Source organism: Myotis yumanensis, unplaced genomic scaffold, assembly GCF_028538775.1.
Source record: "Myotis yumanensis isolate MYYU_CA2020_CCGP unplaced genomic scaffold, mMyoYum1.0.hap1 SCAF_8, whole genome shotgun sequence".
Taxonomy (NCBI): Eukaryota; Metazoa; Chordata; class Mammalia; order Chiroptera; family Vespertilionidae; genus Myotis; species Myotis yumanensis.
The window spans coordinates 8,453,325-8,471,726 of record NW_027223759.1 but is presented as its reverse complement, the minus strand read 5'-3'; the positions used below and the strand labels follow the sequence as shown (position 1 = coordinate 8,471,726).

The window sequence follows — 18,402 nt, the reverse complement described above, 5'->3', positions numbered from 1 at the left end:
GGGCCTTTTCTCGCGGGGTCGAGTTTCCGGGCGGGTCGGTTGTGGAGGACGTGTTGTAGGCCTAGGTCCCGAGACGCGGAAGTGGACGGGCGCGAGCGGCGATGGCCGGGCAGCACCTCCCGGTCCCCCGGCTCCCGGGTGTTTCGCAGGAGCACTTCATGCAGCACCTCTACCCACAGGTGAGGCCCCGCGCGGGGCCGGACCGAGGGAGCCGGGGTACCGTCCCTGCCTCCCAGCTGGCTCCCAACGTGTTTCTCGCGACCCGGGGAGTGGGGAGAAGGGGCGGGCGTCACAAAGGGCGGTGGGCTCTGCGGCCGGGGGAGTGGGCGCACGGGGATGTCGCCGGCTCATCCATTCCGGAGAGAACAGCTCCGCGTTTCCGGGGAGCTGCGTGCGGGAACCGTTTTTGCCTAATGAGAGCTGCGCTCGCTGCGAAGAGCGGCCTTGCCGGAGCCCCGACCGGAAGCCTTCTGCCGTTACCTTGGCAACGAAGGGCGCTTTCGCTTTCATCACCCCGCCTGCCTTGCTGTCTTCCTTTGGGTTTCTTACATTTTAGAGGTTTCCAGGCTCCCCTGTTGGCGTGAATGGCGCCTGTCAGTCCGCTTTACGGGATTTCAAGGAGCAGTTTTTCACTGTACGGAGCCAAAGGGAATCGGTGGGAATTCCCTCAGGAAACCGCCACTGCTTTTGGTCTTGGATGCTAACTAATCCGGGTTCTAGTTCAAACATTGGAATCTCGTGTGTAATTCGAACCTTAGTTCTTTAAAAGAAAACTCAGAGAAAAAGTAATGGCTTTGTTCTCAGGAAACACACTCAAGTTTTTAGCGATAAAGGAGCATGATATCAGCAGCTTACCCTGAATAGTTCAGAGAATAATTATCTTGTTCTCTATACACAATTAGAATGAGAGCAAATGGTACAGGAAGCAATTGGGGAATCAGAGTAGATGGTAAATGGCAGTTCTTCGAACTTTTCCATAAGTTTGAAATGGTATCAAAATAAAAAGTTACAAGCATATTTGACTATAAATACACATTTTAGTCATTTAGTCATAAGTAACACTCCTGAAAATGCTTTAAATAATATTTAGATTATCTAGATTTTTTTTTAATCTCTTAGCTATTCATGATGTCACTGTTTTGTTTGTTTTTGTTCTCCTAATGTTAAAATTTTGTTCTAAGTATATTGGATGGGTCCTTTTCCTATTTTAGTTACAGCATGAATTGTCGAAAGGTTTGAGTTTGAGCATCTTGGGATAAAGAATCATTTCTTTTTATCCCTCTATTGTCAAATACAACTCCTGATATATTGTTGGATCCTGTTTTTATACTATTCCCCTTTGTAGAGGAAACCTGTAGTGTTGGAAGGAATTGATTTGGGGACATGCACAAGCAAATGGACGGTGGAGTACCTAAGTCAAGTTGGAGGGAGGAAAGAAGTGAAGATTCATGTTGCTGCTGTTGCCCAGATGGACTTCATTAGTAAGAACTTTGTATATAGGTATTTTCTTCTCAGGTTTACTCTTGGGATTCAAATAACTTGTTTTAAACCTTTAAGATATTTATACAAAATCCATATGGCACATCATATTTTGGCTAGTTTGATATAATCATGGAATAGCGTACTAATTTTTAAAGAATGGCTTTTATAAGACAAAAGACAAGAATTCTGATTTCACATAATAATACAAAGACATTTCCAAACACCATTTTCTACATAGGGTGTATACCTGATGCCTTCTGAATCATGGAAGGAACAGAGAATTGTCATAACTAGAGAGGTTACATCTGAATGCTTCGTTAATTAACTGATCCTACTAATAATTAGTGATTATTGTCCAGAGTAATAAATTCTAAAGTTTCCTTTCATGATCTATTTTGATTTTTAATGCCCTAGTTTTGGAAATTTTTCTAAATCAGATTGTTTTTTGGTAAGTATAAGCCCATTGTTTTTCTGCCCTCTCCAGAAATGTAGGGCAAGTAGTTGCTATGTTTGGTATAAGCTTTCATCAACTCAGGTAACAAAAAAATCATGCTTAATTTTCTCTTTTTAAAAAATAACCTTAATACTTTTTTTTCCTCATGGTTGTAATTTTATGTTTTACTATCTCTCTCTTAGGAGCAAATAAGAAATTGTTAAAAGCTTCTGGATTTCTAAATTTGAAAGCTTGAAATACTGTAATCTCATAGTTTTAATATACTATTTATTCCCATGAGTTTTGTTAAAAATGTTACATTAAAAAACAAACAACTTTCACATTCTGAGCATGTGCAGTTCCCAACAAATTCAGTCTATTAAAAACGTGTAGTTCACAATAACCTGACTTTTAAAGGGAGTTAGCTGTTTCTTCCAGAGTAGAGATGAGTTAAACAGCTTCTAATTTCCAGGGCCATCCCTTTCTCAGTTTTCCAAGCTCATATAACAGCTTGCCAAAGCATTTCTCAGTTTTTTTATCCTTTGAATATTCACCATTATAGTTTTGGTTTTTAATAGACCATGAATTGAATTTAATTGCCATGAGTTTTCCCAAGTCTAAGAACTTTCATTTTTTATTAAATAAAGAAAGTGGGAGAAAGTGCTGGAATGATAAGCATTTTTCAGCCTGCAGTTAATGTTTATTTTCCAGAGAGTCCAATGCCATAGCAAGTGGTTATTGAAACTTCTTGAATTGCCTTGATGTTTTGTCATGTCCTATAAGCTTTTCAAAACTTGTTTTTGAAGTACATACATTATGTAATAGTTCTTATCCCAGCTTCCTCCAAACCTTTCACTAGAGCTACTAAAAAGCTACAAGAATATTTTCTTAGTGCAAGAAAAAAATAGATTATTTTTGGCAGTTAATTGGGAGTAGGAAAGAAGGAAGGCATCTCAGCCACAGACAGACTAGAAAGTAAGAAACTCTCATCCATTTATCAGTATTATCACTTCACTTTAATAATATTTATACAGATGAGCTAATGGAGGTTTAAAAATGTTAAGTAACTTACCCAAGATCATGTAGCTTGACATGATGGAACCAGGACTTATACCAGATGTGCTTGACTCCACAGAACCCTGATCCTACCCCCTTTTTGATACTACCTCCCTTACTAGTCTATATGTTAGTCCAGACAAATGGAACTTTAGTAGCAGGTGTTTTGTGGGGGTTTTTTGTGTGTTTTTTTTGAAACATGCATGAGGTAGATAAGATGTCAAGGCCAAGGAACTTGCCAGTTCATATACTTCATATCCCCCTCTCTCAGCTTTGCTTCTGCAGAACTTCTGACAGGTACCAGTACCTAAGGGAGAAAGGTGCTGGGGCAGCCCTGTTCTTCTCTGGACTGAACCACTCTATCTGCCCTCTTCTTGTAAAGGTCTTGAAACACTTCTGGGTTCTCTTTAGTAACAATCTAAGCCTGGGCAACCGCACCAATTACAGAGGTGGCTCTGGGACAGAGAGGCTTCCCCATTGCTCCCAGACTCTTCAAAGATGCTTTGGTAGGAATGAAGGGTATATGGTGAGGTCAGAGATGGAAAAACTGAATAGGAGGATGATAAGTAAATTTGTTTATAATATTAGGCAGAAACTATAGTAGAAGATTGGTCTGAGTAGATGGCAGGCTCCTTTTCCCTCACAGTGCTCATTCTACAGTACCAGCAGAGGCCTCGAGTTCAGTTGACATTCATGTTCACAGGATCCACTAGTCTATAATCTGGCATCAGATTCACTTGGATTTGCCAAAAAAAGCATTCTAGCAGGATAGTATCAGTAGGAGTCCTTATGCCAATCCGGGAGCCATTTTTGGCTCACCAAATATAACAGCTTTGTTGTAAGGGAGCAAGACCAAAAGTGAGCCCTAGCTTAGACACCAGTAGCACAAACAACCCATGAACTGACGCAGGTTTCTCTAAGGGCATACTCAGTTGCAAGAGTTACACTACAGCCCTAACCGATTTGGCTCAGTGGATAGAGCATCGACCTACGGACTGAAGGGTCCCAGGTTCGATTCCGGTCAAGGGCATGTACCTTGGTTGCGGGCACATCCCCAGTAGGGGATGTGCAGGAGGCAGCTGATCGATGTTTCTCTCTCATCGATGTTTCTAACTCTCTATCCCTCTCCCTTCCTCTCTGTAAAAAATCAATAAAATATATTTAAAAAAAAAAAAAGAGTTACACTACACATAAGGATGCCAAATCCCCTGCTTCCTAACAGTATTTATAGTCCACCACCAGCTCTCTAGCCAGGCATAGTTCACCAATAAACAGTATTACCTGATGTCACAGTTGACATTCCACATTTATCTTAACCAGTATGTTTGTAGGAAAACATTGCTAGGAGAAAGTAGGGCCAATCCTTTCTCCCCATCTTCCCAGTACAGATTTCAGGGGGAAGTAAAAGTGAAAAGATGATAACTTTTAATCAGAGGTTTGGAGGCTGCAGTTCATTGCTGGAGGAGGGGAGAGGCTTTTGACCTTGATGCTTTTGAGGACTTGATTGTCTTAATGTTACTGATAAGGGATCATCTTTATGTAGGGGCAGTACTTTTGATTCTTGAAGGGATAGGATGGGACCTGGAGAAAAAATAACTTTCAAGGCTCAAGAATGTGAGGTGAAGGAAACACACTTTGCTTTTACAATATTCAGCCTTTTCAACCAGGTGGAAGGAGCCAGGCATTTGGGTAGAAATATTGAAGAATAAAACATTGTCACTTCACTGGAATTCTCGAGATATTCCTCAGAAGCCTTAAAATGACAGAGCATGGTTCAGGAGGATGAGAGTAGTGTTACATGCTTGTGTTCTCTGCTGACGCCAGAAGGCAGGAAGGCCAGTTGAGGGTGGGGGGACTTGACCTTCATCGACCCTTTGCTTACTGTCTCTTCCAAAGGAGCATTATTAGTAGTTGCCCCATCATCACAAGAGCTTGAAAGTGTGTATTTCCAAAGGTAACCAAACATCATAGGAACCTTTTTCTAACAAAAACTTGGAATAAGAGGATATTGGCATATGAGAAGGATCCATCTGTACCATAGATTTAAAAATCTTTAATTTTGCCAAACCGGTTTGGCTCAGTGAATAGAGCATCGGCCTGTGGACTGAAAGGTCCCAGGTTCGATTCCGGTCAAGGGCATGTGCCTTGGTTATGGGCACATCCCCAGTGGGAGGTGTGCGGGAGGCGGCTGGTCGATGTTTCTCTCTCATTGATGTTTCTAACTCTCTGTCCCTCTCCCTTCCTCTCTGTAAAAAATCAATAAAATATATTTTAAAAAATCTTTAATTTTTAAAATAGGAATATCAGACAACCTATGTCAAGTAAGGACAGTGCTAAATGAATTTTGAAAATTTACAATTCCACATAATAGGTTATAATAAAAATTATGGATATTGTAAAAGGTCATATCCAACTTCAACAAACCCCTATAATATATAATGATTAGAGTATTATTAATTGATTTATTATTAAGGCCAAGGATTCTCTTGTGTTTATTTCAGAACTTTACCTTTTGACAAGTTGGTTCAGAGGGCAGCTGAAGAAAAGCATAAAGAATTCTTTATTTCAGAGGTAATTGGTTCTAACATTTCTTTTTAGAAAACATTAATATCTATATATTAAATCAATTTTCTTATAAGAGAATATTTTATATACAAGAGCTGTATCCTTCTCTAATAGCCACTCTTATGGCTTGGTTGTATATGCCGTAGATATTAGTTCTATTTATTAGGTTGTAAATCTTGGCCAGATTATTTTTCTGTGCCTCAGTGTACTCAGCTATAAAATATGAATCATAACAGTACAATTCACTAAATCTAATTTGTAGAGGAATTATTAGCCCAGTGCCTGACTAGAAACTACTCACTAAATGTTAGCTATTAGTATTACTTCCATTGAAAATGCTTTGGTTTGATATACCAAGTTCAAATGCTAATGGAGAACTATTTATTTATTTTATTATTAGTTACTATCAGTGTGATTACTTTTTTTAATTTGCTTTAACATTTATTCAGAAGAAGTCTACTTATTTACATTATAATCCACCTTTAATTCACTTTAAATATCATGGAACTCCTGAGCAACCCTGCCTGTAGAGGAGTCCTTGTGGGGTAGCAGTGTCTAGGCTTTTACCGTTTTGCTCAGTCATTAGTTGGGGGAACTCCAAGAAGAGCAGGACGTTGGTTCAAAAAGTGAGATGGACCTGAGGGAGCTAACAGCTGGCAGCTGGAAGTCCTCACACTTTTGAAGGGGGTCTGAGAAGTGAGTCTCTGTATCTGCCACATGAATTTATTTAAATGTTGAAATAGTAGAACTGGTAGAAAACTCTTAGAATTTTGAGAACATATTTTGAAACCTGTCTAGCCAGTAATAAATTCATAGAATTTACTTGATATGGTACTATCTAATAATATAAAAACAATCTGAAAGTTTACATTTCTGATCATCCTATCTAATAAAAGAGAAACATGGTAATTAGCCGTACGACCGCTACCCTTCCCATTGGCTAATCAGGGCGATATGCAAATTAACTGCCAGCCAAGATGGCGGCCGGCAGCCATGCACTGAAGTGAACAGGGAGGCTTGCTTGCTCCAGTGACGGCGGATTCCAACGTTCCCTGCCTGACTTGCTGGCCTCTCAGCTGCAACTCTAAGCAACTATGTTGCAAATATAGAAGCTAAACAAAACCCCAGAAACCTGCGTTAGTCAGCCGGGCTTCAGCCAGCCGGACCGCAACTTGTATCAAATACAGAAGGTAAACAAAGGCCAGAATCCTGCTTTCAGCAGCCGAGGCCTCAGAGCTAAAGCTGGCCCAGAATAAAAAAAAAGAAAAGAAAAGGAGCGGTTGGGAGCTTCAGTCACCCGCCAGCCTGAAAATGGCCCTCAGCCCCTCAGCCAGACTGGCCAGGCACCCCAGTGGGGACCCCCACCCTGATCCAGGACACCCTTCATGGCAAACCAGCCAGCCCCCACCTGTCCACCATGCTTCTATCCTATATAGTAAAAGGGTAATATGCCTCCTGGCACCGGGATCAGCGTGACAGGGGGCAGCACCCAAACCCCCTGATCGCCCTGCGGCTCTGTGTGTGACAGGGGGCAGGGCCACAACATCCCTATCTGCCCTGCTCTGTTCGTGACAGGGGAAGGCGCCCCAACCCCCTGATCAGCCCTGCTCTGTGCTGATAGGGGGGAGCTCCCCAACCCCCTGATCGCCCTGCAGCTCTGTGTGTGACAGGGTGCGGTGCCCCAACCCCCTGATCAGCCCTGCTCTGTGTGTGACAGGGGGGAGCTCCTCAACCCCCTGATCAGCCCTGCTCTGTGTGTGACAGGGTATGGAGCCCCAACCCCCCTGATGGGCCCTGCTCTGTGCATGACAGGGGGCAGCGCCCCAACCCCCTGATCCGCCCTGCTCTGTGTGTGACAGGGGGCGGTGCCCCAACTCCCCTATCGGCCCTACTCTGTGAGTGACGGGGGAGCTCTTCAACCCCCTGATCGGCCCTGCTCTGTGCGTGACAGGGGGGAGCTCCTCAACCCCCCGATGGGCCCTGCTCTGTGCATGACAGGGGGCAACGCCCCAACCCCCTGATCGGCCCTGCTCTGTGCGTGACGGGGTGGCGCCGCAACTTCCCTATCAACCCTGCCTTGAGTGTGACAGGGGGCGGTGCCCCAACCCCCCATCAGCCCTACCCTGAGCGTGACTAGGGGTGGCATCGCAACCTCCCAATCCGCCCTGCTCTGTGCATGACAGGGGGCAGCGTCCCAACTCCCCAATCAGCCCTGCCCTGAGCCCGACCAGGGGCTGCACCTAGGAATTGGGCCTCCCCTCTGCCATCCGGGAGCAGGCCTAAGCCAGCAGGTCATTATCTCCTGAGGGGTCCCAGACTGCGAGAGAGCACAGGATGGGCTGAGGGACCCCCTCTCCCCCCTCGAGTGCACAAATTTTTGTGCACCAGGCCTCTAGTCTATAATAAAAGCATAATATGCTAATTAGACCGATGTCCTTCTGGATGAGGTTGGGGCTGTGAGGGCCGAGCCCCTTGCACGAATTTCGTGCATAGGGCCTCTAGTGGATTTATAAAAGCAAATGAAGTTTAATAAAGTAAATGAAGTTTGTGTTAACAGTCAATGTAGGTATAAAAACGGGAGAATGCCCCTGTGCTTGACCCAGTATATCTCAGTTTTCTAATTCTCATAGGAAATGCAGGCAACAGAAATGTTTTCTAATTCAAACAATTCCTTATTATAGCTACTCAGTGCAGTACAATTGGTGATTTTTGGTATTGTATCAAACTTACTGCTATAAAACGACATTTCTAATTCACATACATGAACTGACTCTTAAGAATTTGGCTTGAGAATTTATATAATCAGGGATAGGCTTAGCTTGATAAAGTACAATTCAGAATTTTAAAAAATTATTAAAAGTATATTTTATTTGTCCCCTATTGTACATTTGTATTACATTAAATAAGAACTTTTTTGTTGGCACTCACAATACTTTGAGATCATGTGTGTTGTACATATGGGAATTCTTTGAAGTCTTAAGACATTGTTGAGACTAAAGAATTTGGAGTATAAAGTCTAAATTGAACAATGTGGCTTTAGATGTGGTACGTGTGTATTGCTTTTAGAACTTATTTTACTTATATTTTATGGATTCAGTCATTATTACAAGCAGCATGTAAAGACTTTTCTTCATACGGCCACCAGAGAGCATTAGTAGAAAGGGTAAGAAGATGTAACTTTTTGGAAAACGACTTCACTGGGTTAGATTTTAATACTTGCTTCCTTTCATTTTTACTTTCTAATATTTCTAAGTGAGTATTGATGTTATTTTTCTCTGGGACATTTAAGGATGAAAAGTACTACTTACGCTCACTTGGGGAAGACCCTAGAAAGGTAAGAATTCTGAATATAAAACAATTGCTTCAAGCTTAAATGGATGTACATATATAAACTGGCACTATAATGTTTATACTTGCTGCCTGTCATATGATCTGTTTTATCGTTTTTCATTCTTTCCTTAATGATTCGAATAAGTATGATTATTAAAAGTTGATAACTTAGTTTTTCAAGTAGGACCATAGAATCTTAGTGTTTAAAGTCATCTGGTAATCTGTACGTAATTAAGAAATTCTTTCTATTTTGTATTTTACAGATTGCAATTCACCTAATAAAATATAAACTTAAATAATTATAAAAATTCTGAATAACTCATTATATAAGCTTTGACATGCATTCAGAGTCTAATTTATATGGCTGTAGTGCTGAAGAGTATCCCTAAAATAATTAAGTAAGATTACATTAGTTCTTTGCCTTCATTCTCCTTCCTCAGACCACAGGTTTACATAGTTGATAACATTCAAGTTGATGACTCCTAAACTTAAAATACTTAATGTTATGTAACAACTGTATGAATCTTGCTTAAAGTAGGAAGAACCTTTCTATAAATGAAGTATATTAAGCTAAACAGTGTTAAATCTGCAGTCTTGTTACACAGTGTGTATTACTCATTGGTGGCTATGGTCATGTCCTAGTATTTTAAAGCAGTGAACAGAGTTTCACTCCATTTCTCTTTTGTATCATGGATTCTGATGGCAGTCTTAGATAAAATAAGCATTGTGCCAGTGTTGTTTTGTTAAAATTCTTATTGTGTTCCTCTCAATGCAGGATGTTGCAGATATCAGAAAGCAGTTTCCTTTATTGGAAGAAGATATTAAGTTTCCAAAATTTTTCAAAGAGGAGCAGTTCTTTTCCAGTGTTTTTCGAATTAGCTCACCGGGATTACAACTTTGGACCCACTATGATGTATGCTACACAGATGAGAAATCTAGGCTACTGTAGATGTTTAGCATTGATAGATTTAACAGTCACAGTTTCAGCTCTGTGGGCTACCCTAAGTATCTTCGACATGTAATTTGCTAAAACATGAGGTTGAAAACAGATGCTCTGCAAGGCGGTGATATGGAAATGAATTGTTAGCTAACACCAAAGCCTAGTTTATCACATTTGCATTCTCAGTGGTCTTGTTATTGATTCATCAACTATATATATAAAAGGCTAAGTGACCAGTCGATGGGCTGGTCAGTGGCTATGATGCATACTGACCACCAGGGGGCAGACAACGCAGGAGCTGTGGAGCCACAGCAACTTTGCAGAGTGCCCTTGAACTCCAGGACTTCTTGGGGGATGTTGGACTGCCAGTTTTGGCCCAATCCCCACAGGCCAGACTGAGGGACCCCACTCACTCTAGATGCCCTTCGAGCCCCAGCGCTGCCCCAGGTGCAGCTGGCCAGGGAAAGACCGTGAGAGGTTGGCTCCAGGGCATATCCCGCCCATCTCGCCCAGTCCCTCCCCACCAGCCACCACCTAGTTAATGTCCTTTCAATGTGCACAAATTCGTGCACCGGGCCTCTAGTCATATATAACGTTTTATTAGGTGTTTTTGTTTTGTTAACACGTGAGAAGTGGCCACTAGATGAGGAGGAAAATGGTGGAAGTAGAAAAAGTAGTAAGGTTGCGGTATGAGTCAGAAGCTTGTGGACAGCCATTTTCACTCATCAGAAGGTCTTAGGTATATATCCCCTGAGAGTGTCAGATATCTATTTGTTGAGTAGCAAGATGTATAGATTATTGATCTTGATAATTTATTTTGTGGTGTTGTAATTTTATTTGCTTAATGGATAGAAATGTTTTACAAACTTTAAAAATCTGGTATTGTGTATGGTTTGGTGTTGGGTGGAGAAATAAGCTAATACCTAATATGTTTATAAAGATAAAGGAATTCTTTTTTTAAAAAGTTCTGAGTCCAACTATATTAATTTTTATAAGTATGTTTTATAATTCAGCTGAAGATCTCTTGAGAGGATTTTAACGTAGTAACTTTATAATTAAGTGAGATAGACAGAATCCTAGCATATTGTTTTTTAAAGGTCTTATGTAAATGATATGGTGAGAAAATGATGTGATAACTCAAATACATTTTAACTGAATTCTCAGGTTATATTTTTAACTTTAAGTAGTATCCTTTTTATATTGAGTTATGGAATATCATAAAGCTTTTCTTAAATTAAAAATAAGTCAAAGGAATAGTAGTAGTATACAGGGTGTCCCCCCCAAAATTATACACACTTTGAATGGTTATAAAGTCAGTGTTTATTAACATACAGATTATTTTCAAAATTAAGTGAGCTACTAACTGCTATACAGGCGTTGAATGATTATAAAGTCAATATTTATTAACATACAGTTCATTTTCAAAATTATCAGCTGTTAAAGTGTGTATACAATTTTTGGGACACCCTTTGGTTATTATATAGTTAAGGTTTATAAGGTGGGTAAAAGGAAAAATGCTTACGTAGAAATGATCTATTTATATATATAAAAGCCGGTCACTATGATGCGCACTGACCACCAGGGGGCAGAAGCTGCCCCCTGGTGGTCAGTGCGCTCTCACAGCCAACCTCCAGCGCTCCCTCCCCGCAGCCAGCCAATCGGTCCCAATTGCCAGCCAGGCTGAGAAACCCCACCCGTCCACGAATTCGTGCACCAGGCCTCTAGTACAGTGATGGCGAACCTTTTGAGCTTGGTGTGTCAGCATTTTGAAAAACCCTAACTTAACTCTGGTGCCGTGTCACATAGAAAAATTTTTTGATATTTGCAACCGTAGTAAAACAAAGATTTATATTTTTTATATTTATTTTATATATTTAAATGCCATTTAACAAAGAAAAATCAACCAAAAAAATGAGTTCGCGTGTCACCTCTGACCCGTGTGTCATAGGTTCGCCATCACTGCTCTAGTATGTAAATAATCATGAATATATCTTGTTTGTATTATTTTAATTGTTTAGTTGAGAATTATGTCACTCTGGCTTTTAACATTTTTCACAATCTCTACCAACAAAGTGCACCCTTGCATACACAGGAAGAGTTATGATTGCTCCAGTAATAAGTATTGCTCCAGTCAAGAAAATTTGCAAGGTTATAGTCCTATAGAAATATTAAAATTAAGATGCCTATAAACCAGCAGTTGCCAACTTTTTGGACCTCACGGACCACCGGTTGGTGATTGCTGCTCCAAAGGTTTCCTGAAACCAGTGGTTGCCAACCTTTCAGACCTCGTGGACCATCAGTGGTCTGCAGACCACTGGTAGGCGACCGCTGCTATAAACAAATTATGGCCATAGACTAAGTCATTGAAAGAGCAGTGGTTGCCACAGTACCTTGTATTTTTCCAACACATAATATTTCTAGGTGCTTTTAATTTGTTGTTGAGTACTGGCCTTCTAGCATTCCTGGACAGATAAGTAATAAAACCAAAACGGGAAGCCTCAAATAGGTGTCACTACCCTCCCTGTAATAATGGTGAGGCAACTACAGATTTCCTAATGGCTTGCCAATCCTTTCCATGTTAAGGCAGTGCTACAGAAATATCTTCCATAAATGAACAGTGGTGTTTTTAATACAAATGTTTTCATTGTTACATTAGAACATTACTCTTAAGATTTTACATAATGTGAGCCAAGTCTTATTAAAGAATAGGATTTACAGTTCACTGTTTGGAATACCATTGGTTTTGTTTATGTGAATTTTAGATACTGTTTATTCATAAGTTCTTACTGCTTTCCAGGTAATGGATAATTTCCTAATACAAGTGACAGGAAAAAAGCGTGTTGTACTGTTCAGTCCTCGAGATGCCCAGTATTTATATTTATCAGGTATTTTCTTTTAAGTTTTTGTTTTTAAAGATTGATTTATTTAGTACTCTTTTTTGAGACATCTCTCTCTTCTCATAGAAAAACATGTTAGGGCTTCTTCCTAATTAAAATGTATTGTGTTCCATTGTGTATGTGTATACATGTAATGATAGGCTATATGAAGAATGAGATTTATAGATTTTCTTAATTGTATTACATGAATGGCAGTGGTCATACATAAAGGATGAGTCACTGGAAAATGTATTAGGTTTCAGGAGAATGGTAATTGTTTTCACAGTGAGGGTATAGAAAGTCATACAGAAAAAAATAAATTTTCAAATTTATATTTGTAATTACTTTTATAAAAAGGCTAACTTTGCTCAATATGTATTATTCTTTTTTGGGACATTTCAGGTACTAAATCAGAAGTACTGAATATAGATGACCCAGACTTAGCTAAATATCCACTGTTTTCCAAGGCTAGAAGGTATGAATGTTCCCTTAATGCTGGAGATGTATTATTCATTCCTGGTAAGATTTCTGGACCTCTGTAATTTGCTATTTATAAAATCTGTACTCTATTGCTTACCCATTATATGATTTTTTAGTCCAAAAATATATTTATTATATGTATGCTGGCCTATAAAAAATGATTTTTATATACAATTGTGTGTATGTGTTTTAAAGTATGCTTTGGCAAATTCTTATAAAATTAAATCTTATTTTTTGAAGGCAACATATAAATATATTATTATACTTTATTAAATGACATCAAGGAAGATGATTTATATCTGGGAAAAGATTCTATCTGGTTCTTTTTAATCATTTTATTTTTAAAATATTTATGTATTTTAGAACTGTCATTTCAGTATTTACCAAGAAATGGTAAATGTATTTCATAGCCAAAATAGATTAGAGATTTTATTAAATATCAAAATGTTATAATCTTTAACACCTGTGATATCTTGTGTTCATTATTTTCTACAGTTTTAATGTATTACTTAATTTCTTTGTAAATAGGCATTAGTTGTTGCTGCTAACCAGTGATATAATTAACATCTATAATTATTAGAGGCCCGGTGCATGAAATTCATGCACGGTTAGGGTTCCCTAGGCCTGGCTGGCGATCAGGGCCTATCGGGGCCTTCTTTCCCCTAGCTGCCAGCCAGCGCCTTCCTTTGTTCTGCACCTCTCCCCCAGTGGTCAGCACATGTCATAGCGAGCAGTCAAACTCCCAGTTGGTAGAACCCCTGAGGAGACAATTTGCATATTAGCCTTTTATTATATAGGATTATTCTGAAGTAAATACCTGAAATTTATAAAAATCATAATTCAGATTAAATAGTTGTATTAACAAATTCTCTATATAATTTTCCCATTTCTAAGTTAATATTTTTAAAATCATTAATACCTCTCTAATGATAGAATTAAGTAAAGTATTACTAAAAATATGCTGATCTCATTTGCAGATAGATTATAAATTCCTTGAAGACAGGGAACCATGTTTTGTTAATCTTTGTATTCCCCAAGTGGCTTGATACAATATCCTTCACATAATTGATTGTCTATAAAGTTTGATACATTGACTTCTGATTCTTATATTTATTGATCAACCAGCACAGTAGTCTTTAAGTCTATTGCCATTATTTAATTTTTTTTTTATCTTTAGAGCATGATTAAGGGCTGTGTAATTTTCCCTTATTCTGTGTACAACCTTTTTAAAAAGGAAAAAAATGTCCAGAAATACTAAACATTTGCACATATTTTGAAATAAAGCAAAGCCCCACCTTTGGATTTAAATTAACAGAATGGTTATAATTTTTCCTGTTATATTGAATAAAGAAAAAAAGGTTCTGAAAGAAAGAGTGGCTAATATTAAACCCATGTTTAAAAACTAGTTTTGCAAATCAAAACACTTTAAGGTTTTGTTTTTTCTATGGGCATTTGTTGAGTTTGTTTTTAAATTTAACATCTTAAATATCTTCCTTTCACCCTTTCACTAACTGAGACATTTTTGGATGTGATTAGTTATTTCATTTTTGTTATACTGTGGTATTGCTTTAATATTCTTGTAGCACCTATATTTTGAAATGTTTACTCAATTGAAGACAAAGATGTAAACCTTCTAGTGAAAGTAAAGTAATCAGCTATATGTATATGAAAAAGATCACTCCACTAAAATACAGGAGTGGGCAAAAGGAGGTTTACAGTTGTAATACAATCTATATCTATAAAAGGCTAATATGCTAAGTGTCTGACCAGCCGACGGTCGCTATGACGTGCACTGACCACCTAGGAGCTGACGCTCAGTGCTGGAGTTGTCATGACATGCATTGGCCATTTACAAAGAAACGGCACCATGGACCTGGTGCCCACAAAGCAACACTCGACTTCACCCAAGGGGACACAGGCCCCACCACCACCCCAGAGGAACAGCCCCCCAAATCGCAGGTGATGCTGCTGAGACCCATGGCACAAAATGCGGCCCACAGCCAGCTCAGCCCAGTCTGGAAATGGTGGCTGTGGGTGCTGGGTAATGATGTCACGTAGCAGTGCCCGGCTTCCTCTCTCTAGCGACTAGCCTTGCAATTTCTTCAGCCCAGGAACCCAACTTGCTTTATAGCCAGGTGCAAACATTTTACACTGTAACCAAATGTCTGTGAAGCATTTTCCCGTGCCTCATCTCATTTGATCCTCACAGAAGTCCTGGAGTAGGTAGATGGGAGACTCAGTGGAATCCTATTTTCTTTTCATTAGCCGGAAAATGGAGATTTAGAAAGTTTAGAAACTTGACTTGGCTGAAAAGAAGAAATGGTGGACCTTGAAAATGACTTTAGGTTTTTCACTGCGCAGAATATAGTCAAACACTGCTGCAGTTAAATATTTTACCCTTTGTTCTCCCTGCATGATCTATAATAATAAAAGCGTAATATGCTAATTAGACCGGATGTGTTTCTGAATGACCTTCCAAACAAAGCCTGGGCTGCGAGGGAAGCCCAGGTCCCGGGTGCCTGCCAGCGGCCGAAGGGAAGTCTGGGTCCTGGGTGTCGGAGGGAAGCCAGTGCCGGCAGCCGAGTGAAGGAAGGTCTACTCTTGCACGAATTTCATGCATCTGGCCTCTAGTCTACAATAATAATCTGCTTCGTGTTGATAATTTACTGCTGTGTTGCTGACAATTACCTGAAAGAGAAGTTGGGGTGCTTCACTGGGCTGGAAAAAGTTTAGTTAAATCAGAAAGCAGGTCTAATTAAGCAAGGTTATTTTCTATATATAAAAGGCTAAGTTGACTCGCACATGGCAATACATATAAAGCTCTTGCTGGCGCCAATTGCATGCATGTTTTGATCTGTCATTGTCAATTGTGAATTTGGTTGACACTTCTATAGAGAAAAGGCGAGTAGCGCTATTAAAATATTTCTTCTAATTAATTTCCTTTCAATGTGCACAGATTCGTGCACTGGGCCACTAGTAATAAATAAATAACACAAAAATAAACTTGCATACTCACAACTGTAAACCTACTTTTGCCCACCTCTGTATTTGCTTTAGTTTTATATACTTACTAGAGGCCCAGTGCACGAATTCATGCACGGGTGGGGTCCCTTGGCCTGGCCGTCGATCAGGGTTGATAGGGGCCGATCAGGGCCGGCCCACCAGGGGGAGGGACCACGGGAGGTTGGCTGTGGGAGCGCACTGACCACGAGGGGGCAGCTCCTGCATTGAGCATCTGCCCCCTGGTGGTCAGTGCAGGTCATAGCAACTGGTTGTTCAGTCGACTGTTCATAACGGTCACTTAGACATATATATATATATATATATATATATATATATATGTAGATAGATTGTAAAGGAGCTTAAAAATACGATTATGATTGCATTAGAAATATAAAACTGAAATTAAATGAATGCAAATTTAAGCAAGTTAGAAAGCAAATGCAGCTTGAACAGGAAGTCTTTGAGAACAAAGGTATTGTGCTAAGTCAGAAAAGGTCAAATATACTCCTCAAATAATTGAAATGTTCTGTGTACAAAACATACTTTTGATGTGGTTGTGTGGCTCAGGAAGTGTAAACAAGTAACACAAAATACAGCTCCAAATTACGTATCTGTAAAACAAATATAACTTTATTATGTCTTTCAAGTTAAAAAGGAAAAATTGCTATTTGAAAAGGTTTTAAATGTAGGTTTGTGCTATTGACACTTTAAATTGGTTGGCAATTCATAAAAGTTAAAATGATTCTGTTAAAAGCTGGGAGTGTGCTAACGAAGGGGTCTAGTTACAAGAATTATTTCTTACATTGGTTATATGCAATTTGTGATATTTCACTGACATTTTGGTGGTTTGGTTCTTTTTAACTGTAGGTTGTATTTTTAACTTTTTAAAAATTTTTCTTCAGCTTTATGGTTCCATAATGTAATTTCTGAAGAGTTTGGTGTGGGAGTGAATGTCTTTTGGAAACACCTTCCGTCTGAATGCTATGATAAAACAGATACCTATGGAAACAAAGATCTCACAGCAGCATCAAGAGCTGCACAAATTTTGGACAGAGCCTTAAAAACATTGGCTGAATTACCAGAGGAATACAGGGACTTCTATGCACGGCGAATGGTCTTACACATTCAAGACAAAGCCTATAGCAAAAACTTTGAGTAAATAATGAATTGAATGCAATGAATATAAACTTTTAAATACAGTTCAGCTCAAATATTAGAAAAATATAACAAGACAAATTATATTTTAGATTTTTTGTTAAAAGAGGAAAGGTAAATCAGTTTCAGGTTTGCATATTAAATAAGTACAAAGGAGTGTTTGTGTGGTTTTTATACAGATCGTTATGGTTCAAAGAATGCTGTTCTGGGATCCCTCTTGCTTTCAGATTCAAATAACTAAAATTTTAACTTAAAATGACAAAATGTATTGATACATTGGGCTTCGGTATTTTTTGTTTTTAATCCTCACCCGAGGAAATTAACCATTGATTTTTAGAGAGAGAAGGGAGGGGGAGAGACAGAGAAAAAATATCAATGTGAGAGACACATGGATTGGTTGCCTCTTGCATGCTTCCTGACCAGGGCCAGGGATCCAGCCTGCAACCTACGTACCGTATTTTTCCGTCCATAAGATGCAATTTTTTCCTAAAATCATTAGACTGAAAATCGAGGGGCATCTTATACATGGAAGTCAACTGAGGAGGGAGCTGTGTGGGTGCATAGCTGCCCATACCTTGTCAAACAGGCTTCCTCCAATCACAAGCTTATTGTTACATCAACTGATGCCCTAATTGGAGGTGGAAGTGGAGAGTGCACAGGTGCAACCAGAACCGGAGCTTTCTGAGCCCATAAAGGTGTCAAAACATAAGATAAATACCAGTAAGCGATTGTCTTACTCTGCAAAATTCAAACTGAATGTAATCAGCTATGCAAGAGAGCATGGAAATAGAGCTGCAGAGACACAATTTGGACCTCTTCCCACTGAGTATATGATCAGACAGTGGAGAAAACAGGAACAACTCCTTAAGATCCAAAAAAGAAGGCCCTTAGAGGAAAACCAGCAAAATGTTTAAAATATTTTCTTAATTTTGGGTTAGAAAAGTGAGGGGCATCTTATACACGGAAAAATACGGTATATGCCCTTGACTGGAATTGAACCCAGGATCCTTCAGTCCACAGGCCAGTGCTCTATCTACTGAGCCAAACCAGCTAGGGCGGGCTTCAGTGTTTTTGATCCAGTG

The 18,402-nt window shown here is 39.5% G+C and overlaps 1 protein-coding gene across 1 annotated transcript; it reads left to right on the top strand.

The window, feature by feature from the left end:
- Positions 1-28: 28 nt before the first annotated feature.
- On the top strand, positions 29-17,476 carry TYW5 (tRNA-yW synthesizing protein 5). Its single transcript, XM_070421777.1, has 8 exons — positions 29-179; positions 1,346-1,500; positions 5,473-5,542; positions 8,826-8,870; positions 9,642-9,779; positions 12,604-12,691; positions 13,085-13,201; positions 17,068-17,476. Exons 1-8 carry the CDS (start codon positions 102-104, stop codon positions 17,322-17,324), a joined length of 948 nt encoding a protein of 315 aa, XP_070277878.1. The 5' UTR covers positions 29-101; the 3' UTR covers positions 17,325-17,476.
- Positions 17,477-18,402: the final 926 nt, after the last annotated feature.

Excerpts from the sequence above, each read along its gene's own strand:
- TYW5 (XM_070421777.1), top strand. The coding sequence starts at position 102 with ATGGCCGGGCAGCACCTCCCGGTCCCCCGGCTCCCGGGTGTTTCGCAG. Across the intron at positions 12,692-13,084 it reads CCAGTATTTATATTTATCAG|GTACTAAATCAGAAGTACTG; the intron begins GTATTTTCTTTT and ends GGGACATTTCAG. Across the intron at positions 13,202-17,067 it reads AGATGTATTATTCATTCCTG|CTTTATGGTTCCATAATGTA; the intron begins GTAAGATTTCTG and ends ATTTTTCTTCAG.